Source organism: Pelophylax lessonae (assembly GCF_965119305.1).
Source record: "Pelophylax lessonae genome assembly, chromosome: 12".
Taxonomy (NCBI): Eukaryota; Metazoa; Chordata; class Amphibia; order Anura; family Ranidae; genus Pelophylax; species Pelophylax lessonae.
The window spans coordinates 202,711,386-202,734,597 of record NC_138779.1 but is presented as its reverse complement, the minus strand read 5'-3'; the positions used below and the strand labels follow the sequence as shown (position 1 = coordinate 202,734,597).

The 23,212-nt window shown below is 42.9% G+C and overlaps 1 protein-coding gene across 1 annotated transcript; it reads left to right on the top strand.

Annotated features, from left to right (window-relative positions):
* Positions 1–875: 875 nt before the first annotated feature.
* On the top strand, positions 876–15,198 carry LOC309568986 (sialic acid-binding Ig-like lectin 14; the record flags this gene model as incomplete). Its single annotated transcript, XM_082274749.1, has 3 exons — positions 876–882; positions 11,667–12,023; positions 14,867–15,198. 3 exons carry the CDS (start codon positions 876–878, stop codon positions 15,196–15,198), a joined length of 696 nt encoding a protein of 231 aa, XP_082130875.1.
* Between the last annotated feature and the right edge of the window lie 8,014 nt (positions 15,199–23,212).

Below are 23,212 nucleotides of genomic sequence, written 5' to 3'. Positions count from 1 at the left end.
CTTCATTGAGGGAACCATGAATGCCAACATGTAACGTGAAATATTGAAGCAGAGCATGATCCCCTCCCTTCAGAGACTGGGCCACAGGGCAACATGGTAACGACCCCAAGCACACCTCTAAGATGACCATTGCCTTGGTAAAGAAGCTGAGGGTAAAGGTGGACTGGCAAAGCATGTCTCCAGATCAAAACCCTGTTGAGCATCTGTGGGGCATCCTCAAACAGAAGGTGGAGGAGCGCAAGGTCTCTAACATTCATCAGCTCCGTGATGTCGTCATGGAGGAGTGGAAGAGAACTCCAGTGGCAACCTGTGAAGCTCTGGTGAACTGTCTGCCCAAGAGGGTTAAGGCAATGCTGGAAAACAATGGTGGCCACACAAAATATTGACACTTTGGACCCAATTTGGACATTTTCACTCACTTTTGTTGCCAGCTGTTTAGACATTAATGGTTGTGTGTTGAGTTATTTTGAGGGGACAGTAAATATACACTGTTATACAAGCTGTACACTCACTACTTTACATTGTGTCATTTCTTTAGTATTGTCACATGAAAAGATAAATTAAAATATTTACAACAATGTGAGAGGTGTACTCAATTTTGTGAGATACTGTATATTGGCTTTCTTGTATGTTTAAAGTTATATTGCAGAACAGGTTTTTCATTGTTGCTCTAAAGTATCAATACTAGACAACCTCAGTACAGTCTTAGGAAACCAACACCTTTTTTTGGGATAGAATACCTTTGCATGCTTCCAGGTAAGTTTGCATGTAGCAGCTCCACACAACTCAACACATTTTAGCTAACCTTGATATAGAATGCATTGTGCCATTGGATATATGTATTTAGTAAAGAGGAAGACACAAAACCTACGAAGATGTCAGGTACTGTTCTTGTACATTAGAACCTCATTAAAGTCATCGCCTGACACTGACAGTTTTATTGCATTTTAGGAACTGTGGACCATCTAAAGATCTCTAATATGAAAGTAAAAAGAAGTTGTTATCACCCGAGCTATTACCACATCCTCATTTATATTATATCCAGTCTGTGGAATGGTGAGTATAATGTGGTAATGTCTGACCTTGTATTGCTAAAAAAATATTTTAATTGTACATTATGTCATGAGATCCAAGTCTTTGTACAATTGTTTTATGCAGCCAGTTAGCAGTGTCCATATGGTTCTGTAAATATTCAACTACAAAGAGTGAGAACTTAAAGGGACCCTGTTCCTCTGTAAAAAAAAAAAAAAAAATGTAATGAAAGTCAACCCCCCCCCCCCCCCCTCACTGTGTTTGCTCTCGCTATCTGCTATGTCCTGTAGTGATGTAGTGGTTGGCAGGAATAACCACATTGACTAGCAGGGGACATGGTATTATTAGCCCCCGAAGTGTTATATAGCCATGGTGCCTGGTACTCTACAAGAGTGTTTTTTTTTCACTGGTGCCTCAGGAAATAATAAAAGCAAAGAAAGCTGCAATAGTTACAGAGTTGGTAAGGCTGAATAAAGACACCAGTCCAACCTGTGGTGTGTGTGTTTGTGTTTTTATCTATAGTAAATCTCACATCTCTGTATGTTGAGATCATTAAGATGCCCATCTAATAGTTTTTTTAAACTTTCAATGTTCCTTGCTGATACCACTGTTTGTGAAAGATAATTCCACATGTTTATTACTCTGACAGTAAAGAACACTCTACACAGTTTAAAGTTAAACTGCTTCTCTTCCAATTTCAATGAATGGCCCTGCGTCTTTTTACACTTCCTCCCACTGAAAAGTTTTTTCCCTGTGCTAGGGTCATATCTCCTCTTAAGTGTCTCTTCTGCAGAGAGAACAGGTTTAATGCTTGTAGTCTTCCACCATAACTGAGGTCCTCCAGTGCCTTTATTAGCTTTGTTGCTCTTCTCTGAACTCTTTCCAGTTCCAGTGCATCCTTCTTGAGGACCGGTTCCCAGAACTGAACAACATACTCAAGATGCGGTTGGATCAGAATCTTGTAGAGTGGGAGAATTATCGTTTTATCTCTGCAGTAAATCCTCTTTTTGATGCATGCTAATATTCTGGATTTGGCTTTGCTTGCAGCAGCCTAGCATTGCATACCATTGCTGAGCCTGTCATCTACTAGAACCCCCAGATATTTTTCCATCCTGAATTCCACCAAAGGTTCTCCCCTAGTGAGTAGCTTGCATTCATATTTTTAGCACCCAAATGCATTACTTTACATATTTCAGCATTAAACCTCATTTGCCATGTGGTTGCCCACCCCATTATTGTATTTAGGTGTTGTAATGTTTCCAAATCTTGCTGTATCATCAGAAAATATTGAGTTTGAGCTGTTTATCCCATCATCTATATCATTTAGAATTAAATTAAACAGAATTGGTCCCAGGACAGATCCTTGAATCCCTACTTACCACACCGGACCATCCTGAATACTCTATTTATCACCACCCTTTGGACCCACCCCTGTTCCAGTTTTCTATCCAGATGCATACCGTATGGTCCATGCCTACAGACCTCAGTTTGTAAAGTAAACATTTGCAGAGAACTGTATCAAATGCCTTTGTAAAATCCAGATATACCATGTCCACAGGCCTTTATCTACAGTAGATGGCAGCTCACTTCTTCATAGAATGCCAGCAGATTTGTCTGGCATGTACAATCCTTTATGAATCCATACTGATTACTACTAATGATAGTTTTCGCCAGCAAATTCTTGGATATAAGCCCTTACCATCCCCTCCCATAGCTTACAAATTATTGATGTTAGACTGATTGGTCTGTAGTTTCCAGGGATATATCTCTGCCCTTTTTAAAATATTGGTACCATGTCAGCTTTCCTCAAACCAGCTGGTACCATTCCAGTTTGTGCCTTTGGTTAATATGTTCCTACAGCTTTCCCATTTTACCTCAGTGTTCAATGTTTCTAGTAGTATTGAGCACAGTTCAGAAAAGTTTGCTCGTTTGAAATTTAAGGTTTTTGTACTACCCTTGTGCCTCTTTTTCCTATGAGTTACGCTAAATATGTAAACCACCCCTTTCCCTCCTCCTCCCCCTCCATGCCTTCCTCTGCTGAATTGTCCTATAAACCACCAGTACCCCCTAAGCATTCAAGAGGCTATTTAACAAATCCGACTAAAAGCTGCCACGCACTGGTTCAGCTGGCCTGGGTAGGGGACAAGAGCCACACCGGAGCAGAGATTTTTTCAGCTCTGCAGGGGCAGGCCCAAAGGTGGTTCACGCCATGCCAGCTTGAGCCAGGAATGGTTGTGTGTGGTAATGGCACTAACCTCCTGTCTGCCCTTTGACAGGGAAAGTTGACACATGTGACATGCTGCTGGGCACATGTCCTCAGTTTGGTGGTGCAGGCTTTCTTAAAAATGTACCCAGGGTTAGAAGATCTTTTAAAGCAGTCCAGAAGAGTCTGTAGCCATTTCCAACAGTCATACATGGCCAGTGTTCGATTGGATGAAATTCAGCAGGAATTCCACCTGCCCGTAAACCGCCTGATTTTTGACAAGTCTACCAGGTGGAACTAAACATTGGCAATGCTGCACATGCAGCAGAGGACCGTCAATGAGTACCTGTGTAAGTATGGCACAACAACAGGCTAAGGGCGCCATGCCAATGGCTGCTGATAAAGGATGCATGCAATTTACTGTCACCATTTGAGGAGGCGACAAAGATGATGAGTCGTGACAATGCATGCATCAGTGACACAATCCCTGTTGTGTTCCTGCTGGAGCATACTTTGTGTAGTATTATGGACAGGGCACTTGAGGCAGAGCAATGGGAGGAAGAGGAGGACTTCCTTTCCTTTAAAAGCCCGCAATATGCAGAAACCATTCTTGCTACGACACAGAACACACAAGAGGAGAGGGAGGAGGAGGTTCTGGCAGTTTTGGAGGCATTGAAACAGAGGACATCATAAGAGATGGTTTTCCGTCCCCAGAACCCTTGGGTGTGGTACGTAGCTCTGAAGAGGCCGTTCCAGATACTATAATCCTCAGTGACTTGTGGTACATGGGCTCCCCTATTCTTCAAAGCCTGGAAAAGGACCTGAGAATGCATGGCATCAAGGAGAAGGATCATTATTGGTTGGCAACCCTCCTTGATCACTGTTACAAGGGGAAAGTCTCAGGTCTCATCCCATCCTCACAGAGGGAGCAGAGGATGAAATATCTTAAGGACACCTTAAAGTGGAGTTTATGTAATGCCTTTCCAGACTCTATTAGGTAACAGTCTCATGGAAAATCTAGTTTTGAGGCTTCTGTTGGTAAAAGGAGGACAGGTGGAGAAGGGGCCACCTCAGTGATGCATTTCAACATTTTTTTAGTCCTTGGCACCCAGGGCTGTCAGATTCCACATCCCATCGGCAGCATCTGCATCGTATGGTGGAAGATTATCTAGGGGCGAAAACAGACATGGAAAGCTTTTCAGTTGACGATCCACTGAGTTATTGGGTCATGGCAATAGACCACTGGCAAGAACTTGCCCTGTATGCAACTGAGCTGCTGGTCTGCTCTGCATCCATCGTGTTTTCTGAACGGGTATTCAGTGCTGCCAGAGATTTTGTGACAGAAAAAAGAGCTCATCTATCCACAGACTCCATTGACCAGCTGACATTTATCAAAATTAATCATTCCCGGATTAGCAGCAGCTAATCGGCTCCTTGATGCCGATTTAAGTGTTTTTGGGATGTGGAATCTCTGCAAGATTGTCTAGGCTGCATAGCTTTGTGGGTGTTAATTTTATTTGGAAGAAATTTTTTGGTATATGTTTCATGGGCACAATTAACATTGAAGGATGATATGTTCCACATCTGTTTGACAGGTGCATTTACTTTTGATTTTTTACAGCAAGGCCAATTCTTGCTTTCATCAAGAGTACCTCTATAGGGTTATGGTGTAAAGGCATCACCAACACCCAAAGCCCAATTTTTCCCCCACTGTTTGACTGGGGCATATCATTTCAATTTTTACAGCAAGGCCAATTCTTCTTTCATCAACAGTACCTCCATAGGCTTACCTTGTAAAGGCACCACCAACACCAAAGTCTAATTTTTCCACACCTGTTACTTCTATGGAAAGTCTTCTAAACAGACACAGGAGGTATCCAAAAGATCTATAATCTTGTTTCGAGTGCATTAAATTGTGGCCTTATCATACAGACTGGCTCCCCAAACCGTTGTTTACAAAATAAAGAAAGCTTGCTGGGAAAATGTATTTTTTTTTCTTTATAAATGTAATTATTGCTGCAGCAGGTTCTATACACGGTACAGATGTGCAACTTTACAGGCAGACTAAGGGGTGCACTATATTTAAAGGAGTTTTTCATTTTTATTGTTTCACTTTAAGCATTATTAACCACTTAAAGAATGGCCTTTTTCTGACATTTGTTGCTTACCGTACAAGTTAAAATCAGTATTTTTTGCTAGAAAGTTACTTAGAACCCCAAAATGTGATATATATATATATATATATATATATATATATATATATATACTGTATATATATATATATATATATATATTTTTTTTTTTTAGCAGAGACTCTGGAGAATAAAATGGCCAGCTGGTTGCTCGTGTCTCCAGGTGGGTCAGGAGATCCAGGTAAAGCTGCTGAAGGTAGCGGGAGGGAAGGACAGGGAGGATGCCCCCCATTGCTTGTAATAATGGCCAAGCGGCTGCTTAACCACATCGGTTGTTATCACATGAGTACCGACCAACCGTCCGGTCCTGGGGTGATGCCTTCAGGCACTCCGGTACAACAACTTCCTCAAAATGATGTACAGTTACATGATTTTGTGTGAAGTGGTTTAACCACTGCTCATTTAAAAATGTTATTTTTTAAAAACTTTTTTTTGGATTGATACAAGTTCCCCAGGGCAGTACCCGGACCCCATACCCTTTGTATACCCAATAACATGCAGATAAGCCTTCAATATGGGCACTTTTGATTTTTCAAGTTGACATTAATAGGATTTGTTGTTCAGCTCCAAACTTTTGCGATGTTCGAAAGTTTTGTCGCGAACCGAACTGGGAAGTGTTCGTCCAATCCCTACCATTGAGGTATTTGTAAATTGCTATCATATCTCCTGCCAAGTGCCTCTTCTCCAGTGAGAATAAGTTTAGTGCTTGTAGTCGTTCCTCCTAACTGAGGCCCTCCAATCATCTTACTAATGTTTTTGCCCTTCTTTGGACAATCTCCAGTTCCAGCAAATCCTTCCTGAGGTCTGGTGGCCAGAACTGGATGGAATACTCCAGATGTGGATGAACCAGAGTTTTATAAAGTGGCAGACATATAGTTTTATCTCTGGAGTAAATTCCCTTTTTAATGCATGCTAATATTCTGCCCTCCATTTTTTTTTTTTTTATGTTTATTTGGAACTGGGATAGGAGAAGGGAAAAGTGGGATACTCCATTTGAACTATTCACATTAGTTGAGGACTTCTATCCTCAAGCCTTCTAGGTTAATTGGAAACAGCTAGGCTGCTTAATCCACACTGCCACAAGTGTAGAAAGGGTTAAGTCTCTTGCTCTTTACTTCCTAGCAAGACGACTTAGTGGATGATAACTTATCTTCAGGACACTCTCACTAGCATCCCCTTTCAACTGACACCCGTCCACTGACTATCCTAGGAGCAGGGGTGGCCACCCTCAGGTCAGGCCCTTTGACATGAGATTCTGTACTCACTGTACTGCAGAGACAGATCCTCCAGTGTCTCCCCTCTCAGTCAACTCCTCTGGACCTCCAGGTTCAGTTCCTCACTGCTACTCTCTGGGCCCTCAAGAAGACCCCCTGAGGCCGCATGGCACCTCTACAGAGGAGGAGGCAGCCGCTACCCTCCCTCCAGGACTCCTCTATCCAGACGAAAGACCTTGAGTACATGAAATGAGATAGGCCTTCTGCACCGGTACTGAATTTTGACTGGTACAGTCATTTATTGAGACACTAACAAGCAGGAAAGTACAAATACCAAAAGTAGACATTGCAAGGTATTTAGTAAGAGGCGTGGCCTGGGATTTTTTCTTGTGGATGAGAGACACCTGGTCCTGGAGTGTCTGCTGTTCCCCTTAGTGTGATCTCTCCTACCATCCGTTAACCCCTGTGGGGCACAGCTGTATCTGACCCTTGGCGATTCTTGGGTCAGATAGTAAGGTGAGAGGCTATTATCTTTGGGTGGCGGTGATTCAAGGAGCACATTCACGGAGGTGTTGATCATTGGACACAGTGTGTGTCAATGGGACTTTGATTATCACTATTCACAAGGATTATTTGTCAGTTGCAGCACTTTTTTGGATACTACACATTTACTTATATATTTATGATTTGCACATATATTTATTATATTTATATTTATGATTGCACATATTTATGATCTGGTGCAGCACTGTTTGTTTTTTATGCATTGAGGGATATTGAAGGTCTAATAAAATCATATCATGGGGCTGATCTGGGGTCTGAAGGTGCTGACATTTGGGCTGTTCTGAGGTCTGAAGATGCAGAAATAGGGGCTGATCTGTGGTCTGAAGGTTCAGGAATCTAGGCTGATCTGTGGCTGAAGATGCGGGAATTGGAGCTGATCTGCAGCCTAAAACTAAATACATTGGGGCGGATCTGAAGTGTTAAGGTGCAGGGACTGGGGCTGACCTGGGGTGTGAAGTTTCAAGAATAGGAGCTAATCTGAGGTATGTATCTGCAGAAATTGAGGTGATCTTAGATGTAAAAGGGGTAATGTGAGGGGTGTCAGTGTAGGAGCAGGAGATGATCTGGGATGTGAAGATAAAGGAATTGGGGTGACCAGAGGTGGAAAGGAATGGAGAATGATCTGAATTGTAAAGGTGCAGAAATTGGGGTGATAGAGACGTGAAGAAGTAGGAAATTGGGGGTGAATCTGGGGTGTGAAGGTGAAGGCACTGGGGCTGATCTGAGGTGTGAAGGTGCAGGAATTGAGGTGATCTGAGGTGTGAAATGTAGTAATTGGGGTAATCGGAGGTGCGAAAATGCAGGAAGTAGAGTAATTTGATGTGTGAAGGTGCAGGAACTGGGGTGATCTGAGATAGGAAGGTGCAGGAACTGGGGTGATCTAAGATAGAAAGGTGTAGAAATTAGGGTTATCTGAGATGGGAAGGTGCATGAATTGGGGTGATCTGAGGTGGGAAGGTGCATGAATTGGGGTGGATCTGGGGTATGAAGGTGTAGGAATTGGGATGATCTGAGATGGGAAGGGGCAGGAATTGGGGGTGGATCTGGGGTGTGAAGGTGCAGGAATTGAGGTGGTCTGAAGGGTGAAGGTACAGGAATTGAGGTGATCTGAAGGGTAAAGGTGCAGGAATTGGGATGGATCTGGGGTGTGAAGGTGCAGGAAGGGGGGTGATCTGAGAAGGGAAGGTGCAGGAATGGGGTCGGTATGAGGTGTGAAGGTGCAGGAATTGGGGTGATCTGAGGTGTGAAGGTGCTGGTAATGGGAGGATCTGAAGGGTGAAGGTGCAGAAATTTGGGTGGATCTGGGGTGTGAAAATGCAGGAAGTGTGGTGATCTTAGATGGGAAGGTGCAGTAATAGAGGTGATCTGAAGGGTAAGGGTGCAGGAATGGGGGTGATCTGAGGTGTGAAGACGCAGGAATTGGAGTGGTCTGAGGTGTGAAGGTGCAGGAGTTGGGGTGATCTGAGATGTGAAGGTGCTGGAATTGAGGGGATCTGAGAGGTGAAGGTGTAGGTATTGGGGAGATCTGAGGTGTGAAGGTGCAGGCATTGGGTTGATCTGAGATGTAAAGGTGCTGGTAATGGGAGGATCTGAAGGGTGAAGGTGCAGAAATTTGGGTGGATCTGGGGTGTGAAGGTGCAGGAAGTGGGGTGATCTGAGAAGGGAAGGTGCAGGAATGGGGGTGGTATGAGGTGTGAAGGTGCAGGAATTGGGGTGATCTGAGGTGTGAAGGTGCTGGTAATGGGAGGATCTGAAGGGTGAAGGTGCAGAAATTTGGGTGGATCTGGGGTGTGAAAATGCAGGAAGTGTGGTGATCTTAGATGGGAAGGTGCAGTAATAGAGGTGATCTGAAGGGTGAAGGCGCAGGAATGGGGGTGATCTGAGGTGTGAAGACGCAGGAATTTGAGTGGTCTGAGGTGTGAAGGTGCAGGAATTGGGGTGATCTGAGATGTGAAGGTGATGGAATTGAGGGGATCTGAGAGGTGAAGGTGCAGGTATTGGGGAGATCTGAGGTGTGAAGGTGCAGGCATTGGGGTGATCTGAGGTGTAAAGGTGCAGGAATTGAGGTGACCTGAAGGGTGAATGTGTAGGAATTGGGTTGATCTGAAATAGGAAGGTTCAGGCATCGTAGTGATCTGAGGTGGAAAGGTGCAGGAATTGGGTGGATCTGGAGTGTGAAGGTGCAGGAATTAGGGTGGATCTGGGGTGTGAAGGTGCGAAATTGGGGTGATCTGAGGTGTGAAGGTACAGGAAGTGAGGTGATCTGAAGGGTGAAGGTGCAGGAATTGAGGTGATCTGAGAGGTGAAGGAGCAGGAATCGGGGTTAAAAGAGGGGCGAAGTTGCAGGAATCAGGGTGATCTACGGTGTGTACGAGGTATTCAGGTATTTTTTCCTTTTTGCGATTGATGGTTTGGAGTTGATGCTTTTTGATGTAACCGGCACCCTCTTTTCTTTGTAATTTTTTGTGGCACACTGTGCTCAAAAGGTTGCCTAGCCCTACTCTATATCATTTATGCATAAATAAACAGATTTGGTCCCAGGAGAGAGACTTGGGGTACCCCACTTACCACTTTAGACCAGTCTGAGTACATATTATTTATCACCACCCTTTGGACACATTCCTGCGACCAGTTTTCTATCCAAGAAGAAACCCTATGGTCCAAGCCTACAGACCTCAGTTTGGTAATTAAGCCTTTATGGGGGTCTGTATCAAATGCTTTTGCAAAATCCAGATGCACCACATCCACAGGGCCTACCTTCATCTAGATGGCAGCTCACTTCCTCGTAGAATGTTGGCAGATTGCTTTGGCAAGAATGAATTTTCGTAAACCAGTGCTGATTACTACTAATGATACTGTTTTCATCAGCAAATCCTTGGATATAGACCCTTATCATTCCCTCTAGTAGTTTACATACTATCGATGTTAGACTGACTAGCCTGTAGTTTCCAAGAATATATCTCTGCCCTTTTTTGAATACTGGTACTGTTTGGGCTTTTTGCCAATCAGCTGGTACCATTCCTGTCAGTATGCTGTCCATAGAAAATAGGAATAGAAGTCTGGCTTTAACCTGACTGAGCTCTCTGAGGACTCTGGGGTGTTAGCCATCCGGCCCTGGTGATTTATTTGTAGAAAGGTTTTCTAGTCTTTTTTGGACACTGGCTTCTGTTAGCCACAAGGGTACATTGTGTGATGTGTTACTTATAATAAAGGCTTTATTACTATACCCCTCGTTTTCCTGTGTAAAAACTGAGGAGAAGAAAGCAATTACTAGGACAGGGCATGCTAAAAAATCTGCTGGGGTGGGGGAAGGATTCAGCTTTGGGCACTAAATGGAGTGTGAAGAAAAATCTCCCCAAGGGGACACAGCTGGCAAAAAAAACAGGGGTTATAACTAGGGATAGACCGATTATCGGCAAGGCTGATATATCGAGGGCCGATATGCACTTTCCCCGATATATCGGTATCGGCCCGGAACTGGGCGATATTGCCGATATTTTTGTGACGTCATTCTGCCTTCTTAGGTCGCCTCCCTCGCTTTGGACAGCCTCGTCTGGAGTCGGGACTAGTCTCGCGGGGGTGTATCACAGCCATACGCCCACCCACAGCAGGCCGGTGCCAGCCAGCCACCCACACCCAAAGGCCCTGTACCAGCCAGCCACAGGTACTGTACCAGCGAGCCAGCCAGCCACCCACAGACCCTGTACCAGCCAACCACAGTCACTGTACCAGCCAGCTATGCACAGGCCCTGTACCAGCCACCCACAGCCCCTGTGCCAGCCAGCCACCCACCCCAGGGTTCCAGTCAGCCAGCCACCCACCACAGGGTGCCAATCAGCCACCCACCACAGGGTGCCAGCCAGCCACCCACCACAGGGTGCCAGCTACCCACCCACCACAGGGTGCCAGCAAGCCAGCCATTAAGCATTAAACAAAAATGAACATGTTCAGTATCAGATTTGTGTCAAAAATTGTCTTTATTTTTCAAAACTTTAAATGTATAAAATATCGGCCGATACCGATACGTTGTGACCAAAATATCGATATCAGCCCTAAAAAAAATATCGGTCTATCCCTAGTTATAACCCTCCCTTACTCTCTCTAAAATAAAACAGTTTCACCTTAAGTTCTACCTAAAGTAGATGTCAGACTGATTAAAGCTGCAGATCATTCCACCTGTCCATTGGCCAATATTTGCTGCAGGGAATTCAGCTGCTACTCTCAAACCCCCCATGTCCGTCTGTCCGTCCGTCCGTCACCCTTATTTATGCCCCTGCTCCAAAGGGAAAGCAAACAACAAAACAGTTTTTTTTTTTTTTTCTTGATATTCTGAAAGTGTAATGGTGAGGGGAGACTTTGTTAAAAATTGAAAATTGATGCAAAATGTATGACTATGCAAAATATTGTGCAAATAAGTCCTGTAAGGAAAAATAAAATCACACATTTTTTTTTAATCTGCAGCTACTGACAGTGATTTGCAACCAGGATTCAGTATAAATGTTCCTCGTCGTGTAACGGTCCAGCGAGGACTGTGTTTGTACATTCCATGTGATTTTACTTTGCCTGGGACAGAAAACCTAACTAGAAATGCTAAGGGAATATGGAACAATAAGAATAAAACAATTGTGGCTTCTAAAAGGAATACCGAGTATGAGAGTAATGGACGATTCTTTCTGGCTGGAGATGTATGGAGAGGGGACTGCTCTCTATACATAGAAGATCCGTTATATGAAGATGAAGGTCATTATTATTTCAGAGTAGAAGAAGATAACATAACACTCAACTACCGAGATATCCAGCCTTATGTAAAAGTAACAGGTAAGGAAAATAATAATGTGTCCTAGGAGCTTACATTCTGAACTCTGGGCAGATCTCAAGGATACCAAGCAATGCAGATCTATATTCATTAACACATTATTACATTTATTTTTAACCACTTGCTGACCAGGCCTTTTCTGGTAATTTTTGTTTTGTTTACAAGTTTAAATCAGTATTTTTTGCTAGAAAATTACTTAGAGCCCTCAAACATTATATACAGTGCCTTGCGAAAGTATTCGGCCCCCTTGAACTTTGCGACCTTTTGCCACATTTCAGGCTTCAAACATAAAGATATAAAACTGCAATTTTTTGTGAAGAATCAACAAGTGGGACACAATCATGAAGTGGAACGAAATTTTTTGGATATTTTAAACTTTGTTAACAAATAAAAAACTGAAAAATTGGGCGTGCAAAATTATTCAGCCCCTTTACTTTCAGTGCAGCAAACTCTCTCCAGAAGTTCAGTGAGGATCTCTGAATGATCCAATGTTGACTTAAATGACTAATGATGATAAATAGAATCCACCTGTGTGTAATCAAGTCTCCGTATAAATGCAACTGCACTGTGATAGTCTCAGAGGTCCGTTTAAAGCGCAGAGAGCATCATGAAGAACAAGGAACACACCAGGCAGGTCCGAGATACTGTTGTGGAGAAGTTTAAAGCTGGATTTGGATACAAAAAGATTTCCCAAGCTTTAAACATCCCAAGGAGCACTGTGCAAGCGATAATATTGAAATGGAAGGAGTATCAGACCACTGCAAATCTACGAAGACCTGGCCGTCCCTCTAAACTTTCAGCTCCTACAAGGAGAAGACTGATCAGAGATGCAGCCAAGAGGCCCATGATCACTCTGGATGAACTGCAGAGATCTACAGCTGAGGTGGGAGACTCTGTCCATAGGACAACAATCAGTCGTATACTGCACAAATCTGGCCTTTATGAAAGAGTGGCAAGAACAAAGCCATTTCTTAAAGATATCCATAAAAAGTGTAATTTAAAGTTTGCCACAAGCCACCTGGGAGACACACCAAACATGTGGAAGAAGGTGCTCTGGTCAGATGAAACCAAAATCTAACTTTTTGGCAACAATGCAAAACGTTTGGTGTAAAAGCAACACAGCTCATCACCCTGAACACACCATCCCCACTGTCAAACATGGTGGTGGCAGCATCATGGTTTAGGCCTGCTTTTCTTCAGCAGGGACAGGGAAGATGGTTAAAATTGATGGGAAGATGGATGGAGCCAAATACAGGACCATTCTGGAAGAAAACCTGATGGAGTGTGCAAAAGACCTGAGACTGGGACAGAGATTTGTCTTCCAACAAGACAATGATCCAAAACATAAAGCAAAATCTACAATGGAATGGTTCACAAATAAACATACCAGGTGTTAGAATGGCCAAGTCAAAGTCCAGACCTGAATCCAATTGAGAATCTGTGGAAAGAACTGAAAACTGCTGTTCACAAATGCTCTCCACCCAACCTCACTGAGCTTGAGCTGTTTTGCGAGGAGGAATGGGCAAAAATTTCTGTCTCGATGTGCAAAACTGAAAGAGACATACCCCAAGCGACTTATAGCTGTAATCGCAGCAAAAGGTGGCGCTACAAAGTATTAACTTAAGGAGGCTGAATAATTTTGCACGCCCAATTTTTCAGTTTTTTATTTGTTAAAAAAGTTTGAAATATCCAATAAATTTTCACTTCATGATTGTGTCCCACTTGTTGTTGATTCGTCACAAAAAATTACAGTTTTATATCTTTATGTTAGAAGCCTGAAATGTGGCAAAAGGTTGCAAAGTTCAAGGGGGGGGGACATCACCTCCAGCTCCTTGTAATGACAGCCGAGCGGGCTTCTCAGCCGCATCGGTTGCCATTACAAGACAGCCAACCGTCGGCTATGGACACCGGTACCGGGGTGATGCCTCTAGCTGCAGGTAGAAGAACTTTTCTGAAATATCGGCAATATCAGTCACCTGGCCGATTCCGATATATCGGCGGAAAGTGCAGATCAGCCCTCAATATATCGGCTTTGCCGATAATCGATTGATCACTAGAATGCAGTGCAACTCCTGTCCGAATCACATACGATTTCCCCCACTGCTCTTGTGTGTGCGTATGTATAGAAAGTAATTAAAGCGCCATCTAGTGGGCAGTTTAAAAAATGTTAGAAACTCACAGTAAATATCTGGCCACATGCAAAATTCTACATAGGTGTCCCGATCCACCGATGATAGCAAATCACCACCGCTTGAGATGCTCATACGGCAAAAAGAGATGTAGAGACGGTCCGCCCCCAAGCTGACATCACTTCCGCCATTTACCCTGCCCTATACCCATTGTGTTCTAGAACTTCTCCTCCAGCCCTGTGAGCACCTCCAGCGGCTCTGATTTGTTATCATCGGTGGACAGAGACACCTATGTAGATTATTTTGCATGTGGCCAGATATGTACTTTGAGTTCTAACATTTTTAAACAGTCCACTAGATGGCGCTTTGCTCTTCTTCATACACACACACAGAAGCAGTCAGTGGTATTGCATGCAATTCAGACAGGAATTGCATCACATTCCTGTTCAAATTGCATGCGATTATTATTATTTTTTTCTGTATTGATGCAAATCACACTGCAGAGTATCTGTACTCGGTATAGGCGAGTACTTGCCCAAAAGTATTGGTACTCGTTCTTGCCGATAAAAAAAAAAAATAGTATTGGTGCAACCCTATTTGTATATGTACTCAGTATATGCCTGCATTACCAAGGGATCATTTGAGCTCTAATATGTTCTGTGTCAGAATTTTATATTGCTATTGTTCAAGGAGTTTTCTGTGTGTTGTTATTGCAGACCTAACAGATATACCCGAGATCTCACCCATAAAGAGCTGGATTGACGGAGAGAAGGTGAGACTGAGCTGCACATCTCCTGCAACATGTGTGCGGATAACCCCCCAAATCACTTGGGGAGGAAATATCCAGGATGCAAGAGTGGAAAAGAAGATTAGAACTCCAAAAAATGTTAGAAAGATCCACTCCTCTACAATCACCTTCACCGCGAGGAAGGAATACAACAACTCTACATTGTCATGCACAGTACAGCTGAAAGAGGGATTGGCCACTGTACAACAAATTACTATGAAAGTTGAATGTAAGTCTTCTTCTTATCATGAAACAAACTGAAATAAGTATTAGAAATGTATTGTAGCGGGGCTGATGGTGGGAGGTCACCACACCAGATTAGCTTTATTATGCAAAGATGCTTTTTTTTTAACCGGTTGCCGACTGCGCACAGTATATTTACTGCGGCAGTCAGCCCCGGCCAGGCAGAGTGACGTAGGTCTACGTCGCTCGCCTGTCACTGCTATTAGAGCCAATAGCGGGCGAGCACGCGCCTGCCTCGGCTCGTTCAGGGAGGAGTGCGGGCGTGTGACCGGTGGACCCGATGTCCGTCGGTCACTCGCCGATCGTCGGTACAGCGGGAGAAAGGCAGAGCGGCTTATGTAAACAAGCCGCCTGTCATTCTCCCTTGTGTAAAAATGAAGATCAGACGGTTCTACTATGTAGAACCATTGATCTTTGTTCTTACACCAATAGCAATGTCCCACTACAGTTAGAATCACGCCCCTAGGACACACTTAACCCCTCCCTGTCCAATACAGTTAACCCCTTCCCTGCCAGTGTCATTTTTGCAGTAACAGTGCATATATATAGCACTGATTACTGCAGTAATGTCACTGGTACCCCCAAAAGTGTCAAAAATGTCAGTCAAGGGTCCGATCTGTCCGCCGCAATGTCGCAGTACCGCAAAAAAAATCGCAGATCGCCGCCATTACTCGTTAAATAAAAAAACACCAAAAATGACAAAAATCTTTCCCTTTGTTAGTAAACGCGATAACTTTTGCGCAAACCAATCAAAATATGATTTTTGCGATTTTTTTTTACCAAACATATGTAGCATAAAACAATTTGGCCGAAAATGTTAAAAAATTTTGATTTTTACATTTTTTTGGGGGGAATTTCATATAAAAAAAAGTGAAAAATATTGTTATTTTTGCAAAAATTACGCTCTTTTTTTGTTTATAGCGCATGATCAAAAAATTGCACAGGTGATCAAATACCACCAAAAGAAAGCTCTGTTTGTGGGAAAAAAAGGAAGTGAAATCCGTTTAGGTACAGCGTCGCACGACCGCGCAATTGTCCATTAAAATCACGCAGTAAAAAATCGCAAAAAAAACCCTGGTCAGGAAGGGGGTAAAATCTTCCGGGGCTTAATTAAGAGAACGACTGTAATCCAACCATACAAATCATGGTTCTCCCTCATTAATCAATGCAAAGTCGACCACTTTTCGCATTTGGGAGGATAAAACAAGACTTTAAAATAAGAGAATTTCTTTGTATCCCCCCCCCCCTCTTTTGTTTTTCTTCCTCCCTTCTCTCCCCCTCTCTTCTTCTCCTTCTCTCTCTCCCCTGGTCACCTCCTTTCCATCCCCTGCCCAATTTCTTTCTCAGTCTCCCCCTCTAAATATCCAATCCCTTTTTCATTGCGCATTTTTTGGCTTTAGCTACGAAATAGATTTAATATAGAGCCATACGGAACAATTAATTCACTTTACTTTGGTCCCGCCAGGCCCGACCATATCGTTTGCACCTATTACACAAATTTTCCTAACTTTCTATAAGCTCACTTGGTTTCTACAATGAGCCCGCAAATCCCGTATAAAGATAGCCAGCTTAAAACTATATGGCCATGCCCATTCTAATCTACTACCTACGCTTAATTCTGCCCCAGGTTTTATGATATCTTTAAGAAATTGGCAAATTTTGTGCTTCATCTCTTCACGCCCTGAGTGTTACCACACGTTTGTATGCATTTCACTTCTGCTTGGTTCTTGTAGTTGATACCTTACCCTATGACCATAGATGCCTTACTCTGTAATAGACTCAGTGCTGTATCCAGGCCTAGGGCGGCACTTTGCAGGGGGCAGCAAAAAAAGCTGCAACCCGCGCGGAAAAAAACAGCCTCCTCCTGGCTCCCACACGAAAAGGGTCCCCGCCAGCTTGCGCTACACTTTTACTATAGTGTCAGTCTTATGGGGCGAATTGGGCTGGAGGGCCGGGTCCAGGAGGCAAGATGCTGCACTGGTGGGCGCTGATATGCTGCACTGGTGGGTGCTGATAAGGCAGCACTGATATGCTGCACTGATGGGCACGAGGTGGCACTGATAAGCTTCACTGATGGGGCTGCACTGATATGCTGCCCTGATGGGCACTGATAGCCACTGATGAGGCTGTGCTGATGGCCTCTGATGAGATGGCACTGATATGCTGCACTAATGGGAAGTAATGAGGCTGCACTGATGGACACTGATAGACTGTGGTTGTGGTCTGTGATTTACAGATGACAGGTTGGGTCATAAACAGTAAGGGGTGTGGCCTTTACAGGTAGGGGTGGACCATATTTAAATTAGGGGGTGCCAAAGTTTAGTCAGGCCTAGGGCAGCACAAAACCTAAATATACCACTGAATAGACTATTGTACTGGACTAAAGTCGATATCTTGTAATGCTCTATGATGTTTTTTCTCAATAAAAACTTTTTTGTGGAAAAAAAAAAAAAGAAATGTATTGTAGCACTGCCCCTGTAAGGACTGCCAGTTATTCTCTCTATGGGTCCCCCTGAGTTACTAGCATACAATCATGACAGATCCAGTTTCTTAATTCCTCTACTCAGCTCACTCCAAAAATCAGTCCAGGGGTATTTGGTTGTTTTGTGATTTATTGTAAATTGGGGATAGGAGAAGGAAATAGTGGGGTACTCCAATTTAACTATAGATAATGTTGGGGACTCCTATCTTCTGATACAGCCAAGCTGTTGATTCACCCTGCCACTTTGGATGAATATGTATTTGAGTCTCTTTTCCTCAGACGACTCGGGGAACAAACAATTATCTTCAGGGCACTCTCCCCAGTATCCTCTTTCTCTTCCTCTGCTGACACCAGTCCACTGACTATCCTACGAGCAGGAGTGGCCCCCCCTCAGGTCAGGCCCCTTGACGTGAGTCTCTGTACTCATGATACTGCAGCCCCAGGGTTTCCAGTGTCTCCCCTCTCAGTCAGCTCTCCTGGGCCTCAGGGTTCAGCTCCACTCAACCTCTCTTCTGGTCCTCAGGACGACCTCCTGAGACCGCATGACACCTCTACAGAGGAGGAGGCAGCTGCTCCTCTTCCTCCGGAACTCTACTCTCCAGTCAAAGACCCCGCAGCACATGTGCTCCTGACTTTTATACAGCATCCCAGAATGCACCGAGGTGACCTGCCCTCTGCCAATCACCAGGACTGTATCAAAACTCTATGCAACCATTTGTCAGGTTTCCTCCCACTGTCCAACATGCCTCCCTATTGCACCAGTGTGAGACACTCTCTAGACTGAATGAATCACATACTGAGCACAATGAGCAGACCTCACCAATAGATCCTGCTCTCTGGTAGGCCGAGAACAATATAGATTTACCTGCAGCCCCTCTGGTAAGCAGACAGAGCTCAAAACTATATTCTCTCACGAGCACCTACCTAGGAGGGTGCTACAATATGATTTACCAGGATAAGCTTCCCAGGACTAAAGTTTTATTTAAAGAAAGGTATAGGAGGTACCGGTTGCTCACCACCTCCTCGACTATAGGGCTCTCTAGTGTGTTTGCTCACAGTGAAGCATTAAGCCCATGTTCCCATTGGATCGATTTGACATGCGATTTGACATGTCAATATGCATGCCAAATCTGAGCATTTTGCCGGTGTTGGGACCATCTGAATCGGTGCAACCCCAACTTTGCGGCGCAATTCCCAAAAATAGTTGCTGTGCTACTTTTGGTGACATCAGTGGGCAATTTCAATAGACATATGTGCAGTAGTGATGTCGCGAACATAAAATTTCTGGCGAACGCGAACATCGGCGAATGTTCGCGAACCGGCGAACATTGCGAACCGCCATAGACTTTAATAGGCAGGCAAATTTTAAAACCCACAGGGACTCTTTCTGGCCACAATAGTAATGGAAAAGTTGTTTCAAGGGGACAAACACCTGGACTGTGGCATGCCGGAGAGGGATCACACAAAAAAAAGTTCTTAAAAATTGTAATTTTTTGATAGAGAGCCAATTATTGGAAAAATTAAAAAAAAATAAAAATAAAAAATTTATTTGGATTTAGCATCTGGGGGTCTAAAAAGTGTACCTGTGAAGTTTCAGCTCTGTAGCATGTCCAGAACCAGAAAAAAATACGAATTAGGGTTAGGGCTAGGGTTAGGGTTAGGGCTAGGGTTAGGGTTAGGGTTAGGGTTAGGGCTAGGGTTAGGGTTAGGGTTAGGGTTAGGGTTAGGTTTAGGGTTAGGGTTATTTTTATGGCTAGGCTTAGAGGGTTAGGGTTAAGGTTAGAGGGTTAGGGTTATGGTTAGAGGGTTAGGGTTAGGTTCAGTGTTAGGGGCTAGGGTTAGGGTTACGGTGAGATACTTAGGGTTAGAGTTAGTAGCCCTACCCCTACCCCTCTAACTCTAACCCTAAGCACTAAAAATAACCCTAACCTTAGCCCTGACCCTAACCCTAGCCCTAACCCTAACCCTAGCCCTAACCCTGATTCTATTTTTTTTCTGGTTCTGGACATGCTACAGAGCTGAAACTTCACAGGTACACTTTTTAGACCCCCCAGACAATAAATCCAAAGAAATTTTTTTTTGTTAAGTTTTTTTTTTCCAATAATTGGCTCTCTATCAAAAATGACAATTTTTAAGAACTTTTTTTGTGTGATTTAGTGTCTAGGGGGTCTAAAAAGTGTACCTGTGAAGTTTCAGCTCTGTAGCATGTCCAGAACCAGAAAAAAAGATAATTTTTCAGTAGAGCAGAGATGGTGGGAACCCCTTTTACACCTATATGATCTTTTTTTCCTGGTTCTGGACATGCTGCAGAGCTGAAACTTCACAGGTACACTTTTTAGACCCCCCAGACAATAAATCTAAAGAAATTTTTTTTTTGTTAAGTTTTTTTTTTTTTTCCAATAATTGGCTCTCTATCAAAAATGACAATTTTTAAGAACTTTTTTTGTGCGATTTAGTGTCTAGGGGGTCTAAAAAGGGTACCTGTGAAGTTTCAGCTCTGTAGCATGTCCAGAACCAGAAAAAAAAAATATTTTTTCAGTAGAACAGGGATGGTGGGAACCCCTTTTACACCTATATGATCTTTTTTTTCTGGTTCTGGACATGCTACATATGACGTCAGTTTGATGACGAAACGCGTAGAGCGTAGGCACGTCAGTTCCGCACCTTGAGACGCATATCCGGCCGCTGAGGCGCACGGCGTCCGGAAATACCGCTATATGAGGGGTTCGCGGTCCCTACTTTCCTACAGATGCTATATCTTGTTTTTAAATGTGAGTACTTGATTTTATTTGCCTAATAAATGAACACACATTATGGTACTTCACTATATGAGTGTTTTTTATCCATATAATCCCGGACATCATTTTTTCTGGAGCGCTGCATATCACCCCTATTATACATCGCTTATCCTAATAACCTTACCATTTGAGGGAGGAAGTGCAACTGGTCCCAGGAGGAGAGGAGAGGCTCACCGCGGTTTATCGGGTATACCCCAAATACTCAACGCTGGTTACCCCTGTAGGGGTGCCGCTCTCTGGTGAGTGCGGGCTACTTAGGAAGGGGAGCACGGAATTCCCTCACCCAGCACCCACATCCTGACCCACACCAGGAGACACCCCCTCCTTCCATGCATTTTTCCTTGGCACTTCTTATCACCATATTGCACGTTGTTGGACTATTATATTGAATATACATTTTCTGTGGACTTTTTGTCACTTATATTACGGACTAATTACGGATCTAATTTCCTATTTATATTCATATTTATTTATCCACCAGATATTCACCTATTTATTGTTGGGATTTCTTTTGTACTTTTTACATTTCACTTGGCACATCATACGTATTTTTACATTACTTTGCTGTTTTTTATATATATTCACTTGGATATCCATTTTGGCACTTATTTTTAGATATTGTCGTTTACCTTTGATATAATTATAGCACTTGGCACTTTTTACCACTCACTATTTGTTCCACTTTGATATCCATACGTATTAATTTTGAATCAACACTGCCACCTAGTGTTTACACTAATCATTTTAAGAGTCACTAGTACTCACTACACTTTTATTTTTGAGACACTGTTCACTGTTTTATTAATTTTATTGGCTTGCATATTTATTGCATTTTTATTAAGTATTTATTAGTGGTATTAATTGATGAATGGTTGGCTAATTTATTAATTTATTAATTTATTGATATCTATAATACCTACTGTGGCTTATTATTAGGACCATTGGTTATATTATAAGGACCATTACTTACAGCATTGATATCTTTTATTGACCACCTATACGCACCTAGATTTATGAGATACATCTCTATTTTTTTTCATTATTTGGCAGCGCCAATTACCCTAATATCTTTTCCATATTCTGATATAGTTTTACTATATTTTTGGGGTAGGCTGCAGCCAACCACATAAGTAGATCCATTAGCGCGGAATTCTTTCTTTAATATATATATATATATATATTAAAAAAATACTCAATAACCAGCCCTCAAAGGGGCTTTTGGGGACAATATATATATATATATATATATATATATCACAGAACAAAAAAAATTACACAAATACCAGCCCTCAAAAGGGCTTTTGGGGACGATATATATATATATATATATATATATATATATATATATATATCCAAAAAAAACCTCAAATACCAGCCCTAGGAAGGGCTTTTTGGGGTGCTGTCCTTACAGCAGGAGTGTACCAAGAACACTGGCTAACAAGACCGGGAACTGTCCCTAGCTATAACAGCAGCACCAGCACTTTCCCTGCTCTCAGTAACACAGAAATGATCTAAAATGGATGCTGCCCTTGCTTATTTATAGGAGGTGGGAGGGTGTGGGAGGGAGGTATGCTGATTGGCCTGGAATGTGTCTGCTGACTGTGATGTTCAGGGTCAAAGTTTGCCTCAATGATGATGTATACGAGGCGGACCGAACATCGCATATGTTCGCCCGCAGCGGCGAACGCGAACGTTCGAAGTTCGCCGGGAACCGTTTGCCGGCGAACCGTTCGGTACTCCTGACAATTAGTCTGGTTTACATTGCAGTGGCTGAACAAACAACAGTTATGAATACGCTGAACTGATTATCAAATGCAGTTAATACCTAAAGGGTAACTTCACTTTCTTGGGGGAAAAAATCAGCGAATAAAGAAAAAAACAATATAGCGTATACAATGGCGACACAAATCATATTGTAATTGAATGTTATTAAAAATTACCTTTCCTTTTCAATCTGCAGCTGTTGTAATTTTCTGAAAATTCAATATGGCCGCCTGCAGCTGTTCTGTGCATAGAATGTATACTGACCACACCCCCAGAAACATAATTTCCTGCTTATGTGATTGGCTCACCAATTTTCCCAGAAGTCTGCACTAAGATACAAGTCAGATTTCTGGCATCCCCTGCAACAAAACTGTCATTTTTGGTGAGATACTCCCAATAGGAACACATCTAAAGGGATGCAGGCCCAGCAGATTTCCTCATTAGAGTCCTGCAGCTGCCACAGCTGATAGATAATTATGAAACCACTCCCATTAGACCCACTTAGCACAGAGGAACAAACAATGATTTCTTCAGAATAATATAAGTTAGGAATCTGCAACAAAGTTTGTTATAATCCCTGCAATGTACAGAGATCACCCAGAGGGGAATGTTTTTTTCTCAACAAAAGTGGAGTTACTCTTTAACCACTTAAGCCCCGGAAGATTTTACCCCCTTCCTGACCAGGGGGTATTTTGCGATTCGGCACTGTGTGACTTTAACGGACAATTGCGCGGTCGTGCGACGCTGTATCTAAACGAATTTGGCGTCCTTTTTTTCCCACAAACAGAGCTTTCTTTTGGTGGTATTTGATCACCTGTGCGATTTTTTGATCATGCGCTATAAACAAAAAAAGTGCGTAAATTTTGCAAAAATAGCAATATTTTTCACATTTTTTTATATGAAATTCCCCCCCAAAAAATGTAAAAATCAAAATTTTTTAACATTTTCGGCCAATTTGTTTTATCCTACCTATGTTTGGTAAAAAAAA